Genomic DNA, 20,722 nt, shown 5'->3' with positions numbered 1-20,722 from the left:
GTTATACTTCTTTTGGGGCGATGGAGAAAAATGATGAGACTGAATTATTACGATGCGCGCGCACACTAACAACTGAATTCGACATCGTAAAGTTAGGTCTAGGTGGCATGAAAATCGATAACTATGGTCAAGTTGTATATTCTAGTATTTTTATATTTAGAACACGTATTTCGTAACAGTACAATTAAGCAGTGTGAGTAAATATTATTTTGGCGTTTTTAAAACAATTTCATATACGACGGAGATAGTATTTACTAATAATTTATTTATTTAAATAAAATATTTTTGATTTATTATTTATCGTTAATCATTACTGCATTTTAGTTATTTTTCCATACGCCAAAGTATAACTTCTAAGGCGTGTACATAAGTACAAAGACTGATTGTTTACAAGTAAATTTATATTTTTAAATACATGTTTGTATACAGTAATAGCTACTGTAAACTCATTAAACTATACGAAATTATATAAAAATAAGAAATATATCATTAAAAATAACGATTGCTTTACTTTCCAAAAAAAGTAAAGGTCAATTTGTCTCATCTCAAAAAATACTTGAAAAACTCTCAGATAACATTAACAACCATTGGGTAAATGGTTGCAGCACACCTGTACACAATCTATTACTAATGATTTCAAGGCACACGCTACAATAGCACCTTTAATCCTGGCTACCAAATGTTACTAGCAGCTGGCGTCTATGATAAAACTAATCTAAGAGGGTAGAAACAGGTTCACAATACACGTAAAAACAAACGCATGGGAACCACGTGAATAGACACTGAAATCTTCTCACGAATTTGTGTCTATTACACCTAAGTTAGATATATTAGTATCGCTATATTTTAATATAATAATTTTTATTATGCTGTCGCTATTTTCCTCGTTAGGAATTACTTTTATACAAACAATTAAATTAAATTACCCGAATACTTTTTCTGTTCATAAATATTTTCTAAGAACTTTTTAAAATCACAATAAATGCATACGCTTAACAAACAGGTCGCTTTCCGGCGAGTCAAGAAAACTATTAAGCTGCGAAAGTAAGCGGGGAATGGGAGTTATTCAGGCTGGACTGGCCGAGACGAATACACAGCTAAACTGTTATTGTATGTTTAATATACATATTCCAATACAGTCTTCTATATGAAGGCAGGCTTTCTTCTTCTTTAAAAGCTTCATACTTAAGCTTCAGCTCTACAAGGCTCAAGTACGACCCCATATGGAATACTGCTCACATCTCTGGGCCGGTGCTACGAAATACCAGCTTCTTCCCTTCGCTGTCTTACTGATCAGCTTGATTCTCTCTCTCTCCGTCTCCTTGCGTTTTCTATAAGATGTACCACGGTGAGTGTTCTGAAGAATTGTTTGGGATAATCACTCCTGCGTAGTTTCAACATCGTATGAGACGTATGAATACTAAATTTCACCAATATCACCTTGATGGCTGGCTTCCACAGTCCGTTTCACCGAGGCATTTTCTTTTGCAAACTAGCGAACTGTGGAATCCACTACCGGCGGGGGCCTTCCCTGAGAGATACGACCTCCAACAAAGCCGCCAACGCAACCACTAAAAATGGGTGCCTATGGGCTGCAATGACTGCCTTTTTCGGCGTCCCGTAGGCTCCCGTCATTATATATATATATATATAATATGGTAAAAAGTAATACTCAGAGAAACCCTACGAAAATTCTGACATTTATTAATCGTGGGATCCCGGTTTTTGTTCCTCCATACCCCATATGCCATCGATGACACATAAAACACATTGTTTTTTCCATAAACGGACCACTTCAAAACAAATGTCTCAAATTGAACTATTTTCGGATATGACAGCTTTGTTTATGTTAAGTTTAGAAACACGTGGCTGATGCTGATATCTAGTAAAAGTATGTATATTGTAATTTTTTTTACTTTTCAGTATTTTGCGCCATTTTTTGTAATCTTTCTGTGATAACGGATATACACAACACGATTAATACCCCCTATTCCATGAATTTGATAGTATTAAACGTATACATAAAAATAAATCGCAAAATATATTGCTGAACACAAAATTCGAATGGCTGAACACGAATTCGAGAAAGAAATAAATTGCCAATATAACATTATAGGTACATATATAATAGTATTTTTAACATTTTGGTACACAACCAAAAAAGAGATTGATTAAATATATACAGCTATTACACACTAAACAACATTTGAAAACCTGAAATCCAATTACATCTGTACACAGCATTTTAGTGGCATCTTCAGTGTTGGTTCACGACATATCAACCACACAACATACACATATTAAACTTAATGACAACAAAAAATATTATTTATTCATACACCTTTTATAGCTTTGGATTGCGTCTCCTTAGATATGACGTCATTACTGTTGCCTTTAAGGGTAACTGAAGCATTTTTTAATTCAAAAAGGACATTAGGCCTGTAAAAAAATAAAAGTGGGGTGAGGTATAAAGGGACAGATGTTCTTTGATTAACATCGCGTATATGACTTGTTGCCGTATACTGCCTTTAAGCAGACCTATTTATTATTTTTACGAACGTAAACTTAATTTCAAAATTACGAAGACCTTGGGTCATAGTATTGTCTTGTATTAACATAGCTTTTATACACTTAAAGAAAACCGGATTGAAGTTATGTATTATTGTAAACGTCGGATAAATTTAAAAGTATGTTAAATAATTATAAGTTTAAGTAAAAAAAGTGTTTTCTTTAACTTGAGTCATGTATATTCGTTTAATCTTTTCAAAGAAAAGTAGCAATTTTAATTAAATCTAATGAACAGTACAAATCATAAACGATTTCATTCCCGGTTTTTGAATAGGTAAACTAGAATAGGACTCTGAAACACATTTACAAGTAATTAAGGGATTTCGTTTGAATTCACTATCAAAGTAGCAAGGACGTAATGAAGCGACCACAGTGTTATATATCTTATATATATATATATGCCTTACTAATACGATAAAACAAATGAACGTAGTTATTTTGCTATATATATATATATATAAGAAACTGTAATAAAACTTCACCCTATCATCTATTTTCTTGAAATATTCTACTTCCTTCTGACGAAGTCTCGCACAAGTCGTTTATGGCCTGCGGTATTAATCACCATCTGCCTTTTTACACCCTGTTCTATAAAACATAATATAACCAAAATAAAATGTATCCATTAGACACATGTATTACTTTCCGCGTAAGTAAATTATTCAAGACATACAGTGTGAACTGTAATAAATTACATCAATCACAAAAGCGCAAGACGCTGACCGCCAGCTTTCATTCAATAAAAAACTACATTATTATATAACAAAGGTCCGAGGGTTGTTCACCTGGGCATTACCCCTAAGATTAATGTCTCGCGCACAATGACTCCCGCGCACATGGCCTGACATTTCTGTACCCCGTGTATTTTTTACTTTTTTTCCCACTTCCTACCCTCCTTAATAATTATAGCACGCGCGAAAGGTGTCTAGTGAAAGCACTAATGAATTTCTTTTGTTATTTTGTTCTGGTAAATATTGTGAAGTCTTTGCTATTTCTTATTGTTCAAAACCAAGGAATGTTTTGTTCATGTGTAGACGATTCATCTACAAAAGGTCATAACAAATTATTTATTTCACTGCTCGTTATATGAAAGCGAAACAACACACCGAGGCACGACATGGAGCAAGTGATTACGAACCTCTTGATTGAATTGTGTTCTGTCATGACAGAACGCAATGGAGACTCACTGTAGACGCCCTCTGCACCAAATGACATTAAGTCAAAAGTAACAACTTGGTTATTAAATCAAATAAAAAATCATTTATTCATGTAGATAACACAATGTATACTTATGAACGTCAAAAAAGAAATATAAATTGAATGCTTCTAATTTTACATTTACTGCCAGTACTCAAAGGCGTAAGAACGGAAAAAAATAATTGGCAATAAACTCTCCGCCACTCGTTTTATAAATTGCCCATTTAGTACTAGAACTCACTGCTTAACCCAACAAAACAGCATCATGGACAAACATCAGTATCCCAATAAACATTTGAACACGGAATGACAGTAATATGTTTCAGTATCTCCATAGTTCTCGAGTACTGGCTTGTTGTATACCTCTAGTCGCCAGTTCAGAGAGACTAATCAAAGAAACTGAAACAGGAACCGAGTACAAATTTGCTTAACTCATCAATTAACCTAAGATACGTGACGGACTGTGTTTTGAATGTGGGAATAGAATGGTGTTTTGTGTTGAAATTTTAGAAGACATGTGACATATGTGTTATGAACACTCGGCCACCCAAATTGGCAGTGATGTCATGTAATTCAATTTATGATCTATGTCAGCAAAGCTTGGGCCCCAATAAGGTCATCGTTCGATATAAGCGCCTCTAAATTGGTACATTATCATATTATCGCTATTTCGTCATGAAATATATGAGATCCGCTCTATAATTGAGAGTTATTGAAAAATGGCTCCTACCCGCAATATTTAAATCAGTATGACGGCACTTTAATACTTGTTTTTGAAGATTTACTGAAAATATTTTTTTATAAAAGCACAAATTACATAGAGCCGAGAGAGATATAAGGAGTCTTTATTTAATTTTGAATGTCTATTTTATCGAAAATTCTTTTCTTTTATTGTATGAAATACTTCGTATGTATATTTGAAAATATTCGTACATCATCGCCAAAACATTGTACATTGTTTTAAGTAAAGTTCTCAATTGAGCTTACGTATGTATATTGTGCCATGTGAAATTTCACATAATCAGACTAACCCAGTCAATGACCGGTAGTAGAACCCAAGAATGCAACCCCGAGTTCAGTCATGATGCGCAGGTGATACACCATCTGGTGTCCACGTGTCGACATCGATATTGATCGGCAATTATCAAGATTACGAACGGTTAGAATTGGGAGCTTAAAAGGTGTGAATGTTTTTGATAGTTAGCTAATATATTGGCAAAAAACAAAATGGTTGCATTGCTACTATAACCAAAGGGTTCATTTAAACATGGACACGCCCTTTAAGTTAGCCAAATAAAATTCCTTTACTTTCCAACTTTAAACAGAACTACAGAAACATCAGAGACAATGGTAATCCTTCTAAACAAACTAAGTCATTTATGAGCTGGTCAAGTTCTCTGATTTAATTATTTCACACATCTTCCTCTGTGTATATTTTAAACGTGCAAACTTAATGGATATACATATATTAATATATCTTTGTCATCTATTCTATGACCACTATAACGAAGTCTATTTATTTACAATAATTACTGTACTTTGAAGTTCAATAAAACTCATCAAAACAATTGCAACCTATCTACATTTTAATCAATTCGCAAAATACTATCACAATTCGATCAATGCAATATCTGTAAATAGAACACATTATGTACGGGGAGTACACGCGTCGCACCATCTGCGACCCCCACACAATACCACGTTGATTGTGCAGCTGCTCGATAAAGCTTCATGCTTTGAAGCATATAAATATGATAGAGATGTTTAGCTTGTCAAATGTTTCATTAACTAAGTAGTGAATTACTGTTTGAAATGTATGCAATTTTTATCTCTCTTGGGCCGTGGGGATTGTTACGCTAATTAAAGATTACCTCAGGACTACGTTCGAATAAGTATCGCAATACGCAGAAAACAAACTTTTTAAAAAATATTCTAATAATTTTAATATTGTAAATACTGTAAATTTGTATGTTAGAGCTATTAATTAATACTTTCCCAATGAACATAAAATACATGAATTATTGAAAAATACACGCATATGTCAAGAACAAGATGTTGAAGTTTCTAAAATATGTTTCAAAATAACTGTTTATTATTATTTGACCGTAACCTTGGAACGTACCCGGGGTTAATTGTATTGAGTGGGTAAATAAGCTACGCAGAAATATTTCTGTTTTCAAACATACAAATATGTTAGGTTTAAGTATGCAATTAAGGAAATCTATTTAATAAATAGCTACAGATATTAATTGGATATACATATATCACCACAATTTCCGCTTCTTATCGCAGAACTGTTCTAGTTGGCTTGCTTATAACTGAGTCATTAATTTACAAATTTATATAAACAATAAACTATGTAATAACATAACAAAACAAATTTAAAAATATTCCTACGTTTAGCGACTGGTGATATGAGTCTATTATTTATGCTCGCTCAGTCATTCACTCAGGCAAAAAGAACTGGCAAGAAACTATCCGCGACTCTTTTTAATCGCTAAGTTTTGAGTCATACGAATAGTTTGAACTGGAGAAAATCAATCCCAAGAATTAGGAGGATTTAAATATTCGTCGAATTTATAAAAAGATTTATTTAATTTACATTCGAAGCTTTATTTTTTGGTAATTCTCTAATTTCGCTTGTGAGTTTGTTGTAAAAAAACGAATAAAATTCCCATATAATGAGCGGTTTATCTTCTGGAGTCTGGTTGATCGAATACTTAAATTAATTATAGCCATAGCCCTCAGGAGTACAAAAATAAAATTCGTCAAAACAAACCCGACTGGCCTATTGAAAGGCCAATGCACTTTACAAATGCATTCAAACTTTTCAAATCTTTCCCCTAACATAAAATTAAACCATTAAGCAGGTTTCAACAAAGAACATGCTAATGGTACCATTTCTTTAAGATTCATATAAATTTCACACTTCAGTCGTACACAAATAGAAACACGATTTTTATAAAATAGCTTCAATTGTTTTATAGGACTTTCCCCATCTAAGGCTGTGGCCAAACCAAAAAGGTTTTATTTGCATAAATAATACAACAAAAACCTTTTTGTTACTACATTGATACTTCACTACTACTTATTAAGTTAGATGATAAATGATAATAGCTATATTAATAGTAACTTTACTTATCTGCTTTTGATGTCCATGTACTCTTATATTTTTTTAGTTGAGTTTATTTTCTAGTAGATTAACTTTCTTGTTATGACTCAGTGTGACTTTTCTAGGGAATGGAAGTTTGCATATCACGGGTTCTTAGCTCGGAAACCAGTTTCACAAATCCCTCTGAACTGTAATCGTATTATTTGTTTAAAATGTAATATGAAAAAAATATGACGTCTATAATATAGTGCTAATACTTATTTTCTGCAATTTATTCATAGCGATCAAAGAAGCAATCAAAATTGTCAATCAAAGTTCAATACACTATGGGAACTCATCCCATCTGTACCGAAATTTCTACACGCACCAAACTTGTCCCATTGTCCACAAATACAAGCCCCTTACGGCTCGTGGGAATTTCAAGTTTAAATATTAGTTCGTAATAAGCCCTCATTGAATCCTTTACGGTCAATAAATTGCAATTACTATTTTAAACTGTTACGCAATTTTATCAACCCTTAACACTTTATCTAATATACCATTTCAAGTACGCTAAGCTGTCATAATGAATTATTGTATTTTAATACTGAAACACAAATATGCAGTACATACAATATTCTTAATATAGAAATAATTACTAAAAATGTAGATAAATAGGAAAATTAAAACAAATTCAAAATGTTTGGTCCCCGTGTACATTTAATGCTGGCAGTATTTTCTCGCTGTATTGCTATAATTATTCCTTGAGCGAGGAATGCATCTACCCCCACGGCCACAGAGGACAAAATCATAGTTGTCTTATTTATTATTTAGTTTATATATATAATATTGTATGCATAAAATTGTACAAGAAAATGTTTCACATCCACGTATTCCAATATCAACATATACACATCAATTATATTAGAACATAAGAAAGCTATCTCTAAAACAAAAAATGCGCCATAAGACAGTAATACTGATAAGTTTATATTGATGCCCTTGAACGACTATTTGGATAATCACCTATTTGGAGCAAAATTTTACTATTCTTTATGATAGTTCATTGAACCAATTAGAGATACGGATCTATTTTATTAATAAACTAACCTCTAATAAATAATTAATTACTAAACCTATTAAAAAATAAAGTTATTTAACACCAAAATTTATTAAAATCAAAATAAACTGTGAAATAAATAATTTGAATAATTCCAGCTCTAACAGGTGTTAAGTAATTGTATACCTTTTTAACTACCATAATAATTTAATTAATCTGCACAATTAGGTCATTTTGTTCCCAGATATTCCCACGCATCCCTTCAAGCATAAAACAACGTGCAATATGGCCGACACGGTCGTTGGTGCCTAAACGTTTAATTAATAATGTATTAATTCTATCGCGTTGGAGAGTATTCGGAATGTGTTGTATTGTATTTCATATGATCTATAGTTGTTTCTTAAATATAATTCTTTGTAGCATTGTATTTAAAATTGTGACTAATTATCATTTTTTTGGCATAGTATTTTCATCTATTTCTGAACTTGTGTTCTGTTATCTTGTATAAATATAAATCTTGTGTTATAGTAGTACGTAAACTTGATAAGCTAATACTTGAATAGGATCAGGTATTTGCACGCTCGGTATTAGTAGTAACAATTTGATATAACACACGTCATTAATGCCAATTCAAAATTGTATTTAAAACATATTTAAACATAATTGGATTGCACAAAGAACAGTTGTTCACACTATGTTCCTTTCCTTAAAATCGATTGGACCATATGCCGAGCGGAAATTCATGTGCCCATATTCAAGTAGATAATAAAATACAAAGAGTATGGGGGTTTCCTTAATGACAACACTTAAAGGCCCGCATCTTAGACTTTGCATTTTATCTATGTGGTTAGACGATTTTGCAAGGCTTCTTAACCTGTTCTTTGTTAGGGCTTTTGACAAGAAAGGTTTCTCAGAAATGTATTCGATAATTAGGATCGCTTAGCGTATGTAATAGGAGTTAAGAAAGCTTTACTTTGTTTCATAAATTTTGTTTCAAGTCTGTCTTGTGTGGTTCACTTCTTACGCTTATCTAACTTTACGTTTTGTGGTTGTCTGATCGATCGACAGCGATAAGATAGCCAGTTGTCTTCATCTTTATTCAATTATTTTATTTAGTATGTCTATATAACTATACACATTTTATGAAAGAAGTGATGTTTTTTTTTATATAATAGATCGTTAACGCCTTGGCTACTTATTGATATCATAAAGTAGATATAATATTAATAATGAGCCAAAAATTTACAGGTAAACAAATGCTCATATAAGTACCTACATACAAGTTTGATGATTAAATAAGTTGTTACAGAGAAAATGTTACTAATATGTTATATTCCCAATATCACGACAAATTGAATGTATTTTAAGCTACTAAGGGCCTGTTTCACAATGTATCATAGTACCAAATAGCTATGCTACACATAAATTGTTCGAAAGATAAAAGTTGCAAATAAGATACTTCGCGTTTCATAACGTATAGCATCTGACAGTCGTGAAACGCAAAAGTACTGTTTATCCTACCAATAAGTAATAAATAGTTTATTTGGAACTTATCCGGACGTTGTGAAACAGGCCCTAAATGTCTTGTCTGTTTTAAAACGACACGATTTTAGCACACCCCAAGGCCACGCCAGTTTCCGACCCTCCCTACCTTCAAGGATCAATAATTTCTGAAAAAATATGAACTTTGACATATTGCGAACAGCCCATGTTTCTTATTCATCTCCTTGCGGAACAAAAAAGCTAGACAAGACTTTTTAGTTACCCCAATTTCTTTGTAAGTGTTACTTCTTTGAAACAGCTGGCATTGAATTGTACCACGTGGACAAAATGGGGATGTTTTTTTTTAAATACAAGATGTATTCAGGTACGTAGCGGATTTGATTCGTCAAAACAATTTCGATTTCAAAAGATTCTTGGCATTTCTTGACCATCCTTTAGCGTGCAATATTATTCAAGTTTTTGACTTACAAAATAACATTGAACAGTTTTGGATCAAAACGGAACCAATTCATCACTCGGCTATTTAAAAAGTTTGTTATGAATTGTTTTAGGTCGAGATTCTCCAACAAGTATTAGCACGATTTAATAATCTATAGTTATGAATATTAAACAATATACAAAGCCTACTCGATCAAGGAAAAATTTCATAATATTATGAAATCTACCCCTGTTAATCGGAAAAATGAGTCATAAAAAATGAGCACTGTTATTATAGACCATTTCTATGCAGTTGCATCGTGTGAAAGTTGCGTCCTAAAGTCACCCCAATTATATCGGTATTCTGCCTGCAATAGACATGCATGCAGGTTTCATCGATATCGATACTTTGCAAACATCGACTTATAGAACTTTATCCACTCAACAAAAACAGCGTACCTAAAATGCAAATTAAAGGTGCCACTGCCACAGCCACCAAACATGTTTAATTTATATTTTCTTATAGAACAGGGCCAAAACTGACAGCAGGCTCTGATATGAAGTGATACCAACGCCCATGGACATTCAATGCCAAAAGGCTAGCGTTGATGACCTTTGAGAACTTAGTACGTTCTTGAAAGACCCTTAGTCGAATGGGTCGGAAATACTTCAGTGGGCAGCTGGGAATTATTATTATATCAAAGTAGGTTAAGGTTCGATAGAAATTCAGAAAACCTTATCAAGCATTAAAAAAAACGATTCGAATTTCGAAAATCGTATGTCAAATAATATAGTTTTGTCAACCCGGGTTTTTAACCTATGAAATAGTGTTATCAATACTTATCTATGACATTTGACCTTTTAATTAAAAATTTCTAAGCAACACTAATATAGTACATAAATCTAGTTCATAAAATACCGCCAATGACTACGCGACACGACTAACACCACTTAGATAGTTTTATTTATTAATAACAAAAATTAAATGCTATAAAGAGAAGAAGATTGTTGTAAAATTTTATTAAGTGTCTAAACTGTAAGAGCAAGTCCACTAAGTCACTGGTGCATAATTAACAGATGAGGGAGCCATAGATATAGAACTCTAGGAATAAAATTTCAATTGTCAAATATGTAGTTCCGTTTGCGTATTAAAATTATTTGAACGATGTTATTGCAATAGATATTCTAATGCATTACGAATTAATATTTTATCGATAAGCAAAGGTCATCACTGGCTTACACCTTGTCTGACATCTGCAGATGCACGTGAAGTAATTATTGTGCCTTCGGGGGAGCCACCCTCGGTCAATGGTCGTTTACCCCTAGGAAGGGGGTCGGTCAACCTACATGTTCACATGAAGACATTTTACGGTAATAATATGGGAATACGTAATGGTGATTAAAGTTTTTTCATCGCAACATGTTTTGTCATTTGTCATTTACAAAATGGCGAAAAAGATTCCATTTTTAAACAAATACAAATGTTTCAAAGACGAATAATATAACTAATTTGGAATTTCCATTTATATTTTCCTACTTAACGATGATGAAGAGTTTCAATTAATAACGTGATAACTTGTTTTCTTGACCGGAAATGTTCAAATAGCTTGACAAGGTGGCTTAAAATAAGCCAATCTTGGGCATGGCGTCATAATGCCGAAACATTAATAAATTCTGTTTGCGACACCACTTTTTGTCCAGCTACTTCAATATTAATTGAGGCAATAAAAGAGCAATAATTATAATCACTATTGTATGTATTGTATCAATTTTATATTGGAAATTCTGTTAAAATCACCTGTGATATTTTTATTATAATTGTGGGTAGTTTTTCTTATTTTGCGGCTGAGGCGCAAACTAGCTGTGGTCTCTGGCACAATGACCAGCGCTGTGGAACAGTCTGCTCCTCAGCAAGATTCTGAGCCAGGGCCAATTACAACTACAACACACACGCAATACACACTTAAAACTGCTTTAAAAAAAGCATTGTTATCTCCCATTCTTTTTTTATTGTTATTGCTGCTATGTCTATTACATAATTTCTCTAAATAGGTGGGTAGGTGCATATTTTCAATATTATTTTCTTCTGAAACGGATAAAAAGGAGTATGTCAATCAGAGACTGGATTACTGTAAATTTCATGAATTTATTCTAATATCAGCGTTTTTATATAGGGGCCGTTCAAGTATTAAGTAAGCAATATAGGGGGTCTTTGATTTTCTTATTTAGTGATTACGTCAAAAGTAATTATTTACTTTTTTACAAATATTACCCACACATTGTCTATTCTTGAAAACGAAATGCATTTTCGACGATTCCTACAAAGCATTAATACATTTATGTACTATTATTTTTGAGGGCTTTTTCTTACTTTTGCTAAAAAGAGGAGATAAATTGCAGTAAATCTGCTTAAATAATACTTTGAACGGCCCCATAGAAGTTTTATTTAGAAATGTATCACTTGCCTAAACCAAATACTAATTTCAAACACGAAAACATGTTACTTTAAGCAAAAACCTTAAAGGTACCTTCGGTACGTGAGACCTTGCTAAGATTCAAGGTTTCGGTAAGCACGCAGGATAAGAGTTGAAGGCCGGCGCTTATTCAAATTTGATGGGTAGGTCTACGATTCGTAATGCCAAATTGTTACTAGTCACTCATAGAATACAGAAAGAAATGATTTAACACTTAGAACATTTCAATAGAGTAATTTAACTTCAAAGAATGTTAATGTACTGTTGAATAAAATCTCACTAGACAATAAAATTTGGTATACAAAAAGTTGTTAAAAGTATTTAAACATACTAGGTACAAATGCAATTTTGTTCATAATCCGCACATAAGCTACTGAATACGACGACAATATATCCGTGAAGCTAAAGAACACATGTAAAAAATTTAGTAATTTTCAAGTCGACCGAAATACAAAGGAGCTTTCTGCCGTTTTTACTCCAATAACTTGGAATTAAATTTTTACAGCAGTCGAATAGTCAATGGCGTAAGCACGCTGCTTTCTTCCATGGTCAAGTGTGAAATTATTACCAAAATTTGATCAAGGAAATAGTTTCATATCGACCGCCCGGGTAAATCTCTATGGCACAATACGAGTCATAATTACGACTGGTTTGTTCGATATAGAATCCGGATATCAGCAACAAGTATGCGCGACATTCATATTAATATGTTATGCCTAAACAGATTTGTTCTACGAACACCCAGTTTAATGGCTAGACGAGTAGTCGAAACTTAACGCTAGCATACTTCCGGCATGTCAAATCCAATACGTTAAATCCTCTAGTCATACTTAGTCTGCACTCTGAATCTTACCCTTAATGTCTCACCCGAGTAAAAGGAGAATCTGTATAGTCTCGTAAGGTCTGACGAGACTCGGGGTTCACATAAAGGGGCATACGGAATAAACATCATTTATCAGGGTTATTTTTATCATGTCTGGAACCGGTTATATGACAATTCCGGCTCAGGTTTTGCGATTTTGGAAGTGTATGTCAATTAGTATTTATTGAAGCAGGTAACAAGAGTATAAAACTGGAATATTTTTATAAAAAAATGTGAGGCCATGCTGTAGTTTTCAGCTCATTTGCCTTGATACACAGAGGTTATAAGTTTGTGGGAAGCATGGTATTTTAACAGAAGAATCAAATTGGCGATTAAGAAGAGTGGCGGAGAGTTTATTGCCAGTTCTTCTTTTCTGTTCTACACCCTTGATTTGAGAACTAGCAGTAAATATAAAATTACATACATTATGTTACCAACATTAATAAATAATTTTGAATGTCTTATTCAAGCATATATAAATTTATAATTTTATCTATCACAACATTTCTACTATTATTTTTTTTATACATATAGTTCATTTATTTTATTTTTCTTTATTTTAGTTAGAGCTAGTGTGATTTTTTTAGTTTATTTTTACACTCCGTCTCATTTTTATTGTTCCAAATTAGGGTTGCCTGAAAGAAATAGCTTATTAGCGATAAGGTCTAATATCTTATATAATCTGCTTTTTCAAATGTATTTTTTTAAATAAGGTAACAAAGGGTAAATAAATATTTATCTGCACAACACATAAAAAACCTAGTTTTCAGTCTAGTTAGTGATTCATATTAATGTACTAGTATTATATAATAAGTATGTGAATATACACTTTAACCTAGAGCAACAACAACCAATACAATGGAATTCAGTCAACAATGTTGGGTCTTATTAGTTTTGTTTCTATGTATAACACATTGCATATGACTACTGATAACAAAAGAATAAACACAACCTTTACGTATTTGCACATAGACCTGTAAAGTAAGAATCCATCATTACAGCTACTTAATTATGACACACATCATTGAGATGTTTGGTTAATACATTGATGGTGGGTAAATAATCAGGATGGCTATGAAATAACCTAACTATTCTTAAAAAATATGATTCTTTAGAACGGGGCAAAGTAGATATATTTAAATAAACAATACTTTCTATTACAATAGGTAGTTTTGTCTTACATTCACCATATAATTGTATATGAATATCAAGCCAACGAGAAGGTTAGAAAATCAATCATTCTAACGTCAATAATTAGTCTAAGTATAAAAATTATTGATTTATTGAGAACTTTTTATAATACAACATAATGAAGGTTGTTGGAAATAAAAACTGTAAGCAATAGTGAAAGTTTAACCATTTTATACTTACAGAATATTTGTTTTATAATCAATTAACAGAATTGTAGCTATCTTTTTTTGATTTATCTAAAAGCAACTACATGCTAGCAGGAAAAACTTTAACTAAATTGTTCATTGTAGTATGTTATCAAGAACATAACATGATGATAATTATATAATTTAATAAATTAATTTTTAAACAAATATTGATACTTTTACTTGTAAAATCTCAAAAAACAGGATGATTTAATATTTACAGTGTATAGTTTCCTAATATTGTTATAGTATAATGTTTCGCTGAGTGATGAAGATGAAGTGATACGCCAACTGTACCTTCCAACCAAAGTTATCGTTCTGATAGTAATACAACACTGTAGATGTACCTACAAATAACATCTAAATTGTTTGCTTATTATTAACAAAGACTTAAGCAGTACTTGTAACTTGCTAGCAAAAATCAAATACAATAGAATTTATTATAAAGATTGTGTTGAAATATTTCAAGAAAAACCTAAATCTGGGTATTTTTACTTTTTACCAGCAGTATCAACGAGGATGAGACTTATATATTAGTACATGTCAATAGAGATTTGAAATGGTCTTTAAAATTTATTTATTTAAAATAGAGATGGGTAAAAGATATTAAAATCTTTCTATACTACCTTATTTATCTATTACTACCATTTCAATATCTTTATTAAAAAATATATTTTTGAATATTGAATTTATTTTCAAATGATCAAAAAACTTTCGTTACAAATGAAATCGAAATAAAACTTACTTTCTACGGCGACCGGCAGGTTTATTATCCGTGAGAATGTTGTAGGATTCACCAAAAATCCGATATTCGAACTCGTCATCATCAATATTTTGATATTGCATCGCTTAAACACTAATTAAGATACTTGCTACGAAATAAACCACCCCTAAAAGACTTTAATAACATCATAACAAAAGACACTTTTAGCACGTGTTTTTAATTATGTCAATAAATGACATTTATGCATAGTTTTCGCGCCAAAAAGTTATATAATCATAGATAATATTTTTTTATTTTCTATTTGGGCCGGGGTCGCAGAAGCGCGACAGGATACGGCCGTAGCGCGCGCGGAGCCGGACTGACTAGTGACTATAGTGAACATTGAACAAAGCGTTCGGCAAAGCACAGAAACCAGCTAGTTTTTTTAGTTTGCCTCCCCGTTTCCTTTGATGTTAGTTAGGGCCGCTTCACCCCTCGTATTAAATACATTATAATTTATTTTGATGTAATTGTATATGTTCTTAAAATAGAATTTCGATGTATATGACTAAGTATTGTCGCAAAGACATCTAGTAATGCAGTCGAAACCCTAGCTTAATATTATGTAGTTACTTAACTAAAAAAATATATACACAGAGCTCATTTTTTAATGACAATAATAGGCTCAAAGTACTTACGGTTCTTCCTTTAAGGTGATGCTGTAGTCTTCTCTTTCGCTTTTATTGAGTTTTTCTTTTAAAACTTTCAGTCTTTCGATTTGAAACTGCAGATACGATTTTGTTCCTTGCTCGCCACTGTCAAGAAACAATATTTATGTTGTAATGTGGTTCATAAGTCAACATAGGATATCGATGATCAAAGCCTAAAGCAATTGTAGATTCGTAAAATAATATTATTTCTAATAATTAATTGTATATTCATATATAAAACCAGAATAATCTGTTACGACGCATTAGCGCTTAAATCGCTAATCTGGTTATATTTGCACAAAAACAAGTGGCAAATCTATATTTTCTCTTATTTTTGTATAATCGATCATTTTCATTTAAAAATCACGAGTAACACACATAGTTTTACATACTAAAATATAATAAAAAATTCTAACTGCAATTAAATTGAATACGATTCAGTATATCGCCATTGAAATTACGAAGATATCAGCGATTGCTTTTTTTAACGTAAAGCGGCATTGGTGAAAATCGAAATGCCTTACAATATATATATGTAAGCACAAGGTATTTTAAGAACTTAATAATATTGATATTTATCAAATTTATTTGTATTTGAAATTAAATCTTTTCAAATAACCTTCCTAGCACTTCCGGTCATATCAAAATAGTAAAACTACGACCTAAGTGTTATTCTTTTAATTTTTAACTAGTTTCATCATAAACATCTTTATTTTATCAACATCACAGGCATATCGATTCACTATCATACTCCACAAAATGCGTCTAAGGACTTGAAACTCGCTGTTGCATAATCATGGACGGCATTGAACTCACCTTAATGCAAGCTAATAAAAATAGCTTATGAAACCAAGAAAATAGAGTTATCAAAATGGGAATACAATGAAAATCAGTCATATCCGTTGACAAAATAATTATTTGAAATTAATAGTGGGCCGTTAAATATAAAATTTTAAAGATCGAATAAGAAAGACGTTAAACCCGTTAAACCGACAGTTTGATTTTATTAGAATGAGAGAAAAGCATTAAAAATATCGCTATTCTATTATATAAATTAAAAACAGAAAAGCGAGTAGTTAATTTTAACATACAGTAAATGTGCTAATTTCTTCTTAGAATGCAGTTATTTTGTATTTTGTGGTTATGAAGTGACGTTATCGATCGTGCCTTATTTCATTTACTTACTTAGATTTAGCATCCTCCATAATACACATATACAAATGAGGTTAAGCGAACTATCTATTTCTTAAAAAATATTTAGTGTTGATTTATTGAAATTTCATTACACGCGAAAATCTAGTGATTTGTTTTTCCAAAAAATTTCACCGTACGTTAATATTCGTTACAATCAAACGAGGGCATTTACTATCTCTTTCTTACACGATGTCCAATACACGATAAAGAGAGATAGATATATAATACCGTAAATAAACTTATCATTGAATTGACGTTCCATGAAGCGCCATGTTTTAAGGAAATGCACCTATGTTGTCTATGAAATATTATTGCTCGCCTGAAAAAAAAATACACTAATTTATTTTATAACATTTTAATAATAACAATATATTATTGGACAAGAGAAAATTTATCCTTGATTTAAATAATATTGATAAATCCATGGGTGGTGAAAACAACCGTTTAAAAATAAAGCTTGTACTATATTTGTCACTGCTGTCTATGATATAGATGACGTAGCTAGTAAAATTACGAAATTTCGTACATCTGTACAAATATTATCTATGTTGAGCGCGAACGGCGAAAATGAAAATTTAAATAGGAAAGCGAGGAAACTAGTTTCAATTTTACCTTACATGAGATCATAAAAAGTTATGATATTTTAATTTCTAAATATAAATTCAAACAAAAGAATGAAATTTCGGGCCGTAATGATGGACGCAGGACCTATGCGAGAGTTCACTAGTGAGTTGATATGATTGAAGTTGATTGAACTCAACATGTAATACATACCTTACAATTGCATGAAAATAACAAGCTTATCTTGTATAGCTCTATCTACCAACAAAGATTGATTCTTATTTCTATTATATTGTTTCAGATATAGTTTCAACAATATCAAGATTGTCCAAAGAATGTATCCTTAGATTATCTTCTGACAAACTTTATTTAATAGTTAGTGAAGATAACAGTGGTCCAACTCCACCAATGTTGTGGTGTGAAATGCCTCAATCAACTTTTTTTTCAGAGTATCAAATAGTTGGAGTAGATGATGAATATAAAGACATCTACTTGGGTATAGTGTCAGGTATTCAATCTCACTACCAAATATCCCTTAAACATATAAGATAAATATATTGCCTAAAGATAAATAATAGAAGCATCATGTCTAGTTATAAATTGTTATATTCAGTCTAAATATAAAAATATAATATAAATTATAATTCATATTATGGTATATAAGATTTTTCCTGCGTCAAGGACAAAAAATACTATACTAAACAAAATGTAATTTCATAAATTCCAATTGTTTCAGCTAATTTATCTAAGTCACTAGTAACCCTTAAAACTGCTAAATGCTTAAAGATGAAACTTACTAAGAAACAGTGTCCATGTCTAACACTAGAAATTGAAATGGTAAATTTTACTTCCTAATTAATACATTAACAGTATAAAGCTAAAAATCTAGAATTAAATTATATTTTACTCTGTATTCAAGTGCAAATATTTAAAAAATTGTTGTTAGTAAACATACTATTAATGTTAAAGCTAAAACATTAATTTTACTATTAAATGTTTAGCCGTCATCTACATCACAACAGTCTAGGCAAGTGACCCATGATATACCTGTGGTTGTGATCCCAAGGAAAATGTGGTCTGAGTTCCATGAACCAAGGGTTCCTCATCCTGATGTAGGTACATATCATTTCATGTATCAAATTGTATTCTACTAATGCATGCAGTAAAAATGTTTCTCAAGGTGATTTGTTTCTGACAAAAGACAAAAATACTTTTAAATAATTGGCTTTCATGTATCTTTCCTGCATTCAATAGTTTTAGTAAATGATAAAGAAGCATATAAAAGTTTCCCTTTATTCATAAAGTACACTTCAAGTCAGTCAGTTTAATTGAACTGTTTCAACAAGATAACTAGTATGTGTCTCTTATCATTAAAGCATAAAAACAACAGAATTCTAAGAAGAAATTAGACTGATTGAAATCAGGGTTTCTAATCTTATATCATATACTGACTAGAGTCATGAATATGAAGTATCAGTTACTACCTTACAATATTTGTTCTAATAATTTCACTTCTACTTAAACCAACTTTTGCACTGCTTAAAATTGCATTGTTAAAGCAACAGATTAGATTAAGGGATTTAACTAAATTTGATTAAAACTATACTTTGTAAGTTTTTTTTAAAGTATATCTTATGTATGTTATATTCACAATATGCTGTCAAGCATAAATGTATCTTATTAAAACAGGTTTTATTAAGTAAAAACCAAATAAAATTTTAGATTTCCATAGAGCTGCCAGCATTAAAACAACTACGTACAACCATAGACCGCATGAAATGTATGTGCCCTGAAGTTGTGATACGAGCATCTGCAGAAGGCAGATTAACTTTGCAGATAAAGACTGATTTGGCCAAAGTGTCTACAAGGTTTAAAGATCTGAGAGTAGAGGCATTTGAGGGTAAGATATTTGTGTTATTATTTTGAGTCCTGTAACAAATATTTAATTAAGCTTTTTATTTAATAATTTGAGCATTAAAATGTAAACTGAACGGTATTTTTCTTGGGCTAGACACATTTGTCATGTGGCTTGGGGTGGTTTGAGTGGTTATTTCAATAAATAAAAATACCTGTGTAATAGAAATAATATTCTATATAGTTTTTTCTGGTAATTAAAATGTGATGGTAAATCTTTATAGTTGTTATGGAAACATTCTTGCCCATGTTTCTCTTAGTCTTTCAACATACACAACAGAACAATTTTGTATAAATCATATGATTAGGGTTGCTTCTTACCTAGACAATTATTATTTTGAATTGAGTGATTCCACACATTTTGTTGAAGATTTATGGAATAGGCTTCTGACTTTAAATACACTTATAATATTTGTGTAGTAGTAGTTTATTATCGTCCATAAACAGTGTATGTACAGGGAAATTTTATAATTTATTTTTTTAGGTCCAATAGATCACTCAGATTCTGAAACAGAAACTCAAACAATGGAAGATGTGGCAAGAACATGCTATTGTAGAGTTGATGCTAAAAAGTTTTCAATGTTTCTAAGTGCAGATCAAATTTCACACAATAGGACTATTTGCTCAATTGTGCATAAAAAATTAGTAATTTTGTGTTTGCAAACAGAAGAAAATGTGAAGTTGCAGTGTTTTATAACAGGGATTGTGTATTAAGTGTACTTTCAGATAATATATGTATTTCCGATGTTGATGTCTTATTTATTAATCACATATGATATAGCTTAGTCTGTTCTATATATATATTTATTTGATTATATATTGTAAGGTAATAATTATATTAATTTAAAATTTGTCACTTTAAAAATATGCTAATGTAAAAATGTCTTATTACTGCAAAATAAAAATTCTTTCAATCGTTTTGAAGACACAGAATACTATTACTTCTAGCGAAGAAAAACAACAACTTCATCGTAAAAACATTCTTACACCAGCGCTCCGGTGAATACCATCAGTACTGTTGTATGGCGCGAGAATTTAAAATGGTATGCAAGTTTTTAAGGAATAATATGATGTAGACAAATAAAACAAGTA

At 31.4% G+C, this 20,722-nt stretch overlaps 2 protein-coding genes across 6 annotated transcripts in view; one reads left to right on the top strand and one right to left on the bottom strand.

The window, feature by feature from the left end:
- Window positions 1-17,331, bottom strand: part of LOC111000609 (myb protein) — a 47,851-nt gene extending 30,520 nt beyond the window's left edge. Inside the window, exons 1-2 of one of the 4 annotated variants that reach the window (XM_045632080.1) lie at window positions 17,147-17,331; window positions 15,950-16,066 (exon numbers count right to left, since the gene is read on the bottom strand). In XM_045632080.1, the coding sequence (XP_045488036.1) occupies window positions 15,950-16,066; window positions 17,147-17,175 (146 nt within the window). In that variant the 5' untranslated portion in view covers window positions 17,176-17,331. Of the gene's footprint in view, window positions 1-15,293; window positions 15,623-15,949; window positions 16,067-17,146 lie in introns of those variants that run through there. The other 3 variants (XM_022270114.2, XM_022270117.2, XM_022270115.2) reach the window with 3 other exon arrangements.
- A 353-nt stretch (window positions 17,332-17,684) lies between these two features.
- On the top strand, window positions 17,685-20,381 carry LOC111000604 (checkpoint protein HUS1). Of its 2 annotated transcripts, none has more exons than XM_045632281.1 (6): window positions 17,685-17,881; window positions 18,018-18,224; window positions 18,453-18,553; window positions 18,718-18,832; window positions 19,449-19,616; window positions 20,115-20,381. In XM_045632281.1, exons 1-6 carry the CDS (start codon window positions 17,830-17,832, stop codon window positions 20,342-20,344), a joined length of 873 nt encoding a protein of 290 aa, XP_045488237.1. In that variant the 5' UTR covers window positions 17,685-17,829; the 3' UTR covers window positions 20,345-20,381. The 2 variants fall into 2 exon arrangements, with proteins under 2 accessions (XP_045488237.1, XP_022125801.2); XM_022270109.2 differs by having other exon boundaries at window positions 17,686-17,881; window positions 18,718-18,828; window positions 19,439-19,616.
- Window positions 20,382-20,722: the final 341 nt, after the last annotated feature.

This window comes from Pieris rapae, chromosome 18 (genome assembly GCF_905147795.1).
Source record: "Pieris rapae chromosome 18, ilPieRapa1.1, whole genome shotgun sequence".
Classification (NCBI taxonomy): domain Eukaryota; kingdom Metazoa; phylum Arthropoda; class Insecta; order Lepidoptera; family Pieridae; genus Pieris; species Pieris rapae.
This window is presented reverse-complemented; position numbering and strand designations above follow the sequence as displayed.

Coding starts and splice junctions, on each gene's coding strand:
- LOC111000604 (XM_022270109.2), top strand. CDS start 17,830: ATGAAATTTCGGGCCGTAATGATGGACGCAGGACCTATGCGAGAGTTC. Junction 18,225..18,452: donor CTACTTGGGTATAGTGTCAG/GTATTCAATCTC, acceptor CAATTGTTTCAG/CTAATTTATCTAAGTCACTA. Junction 18,829..19,438: donor CAAGGGTTCCTCATCCTGAT/GTAGGTACATAT, acceptor ATAAAATTTTAG/ATTTCCATAGAGCTGCCAGC.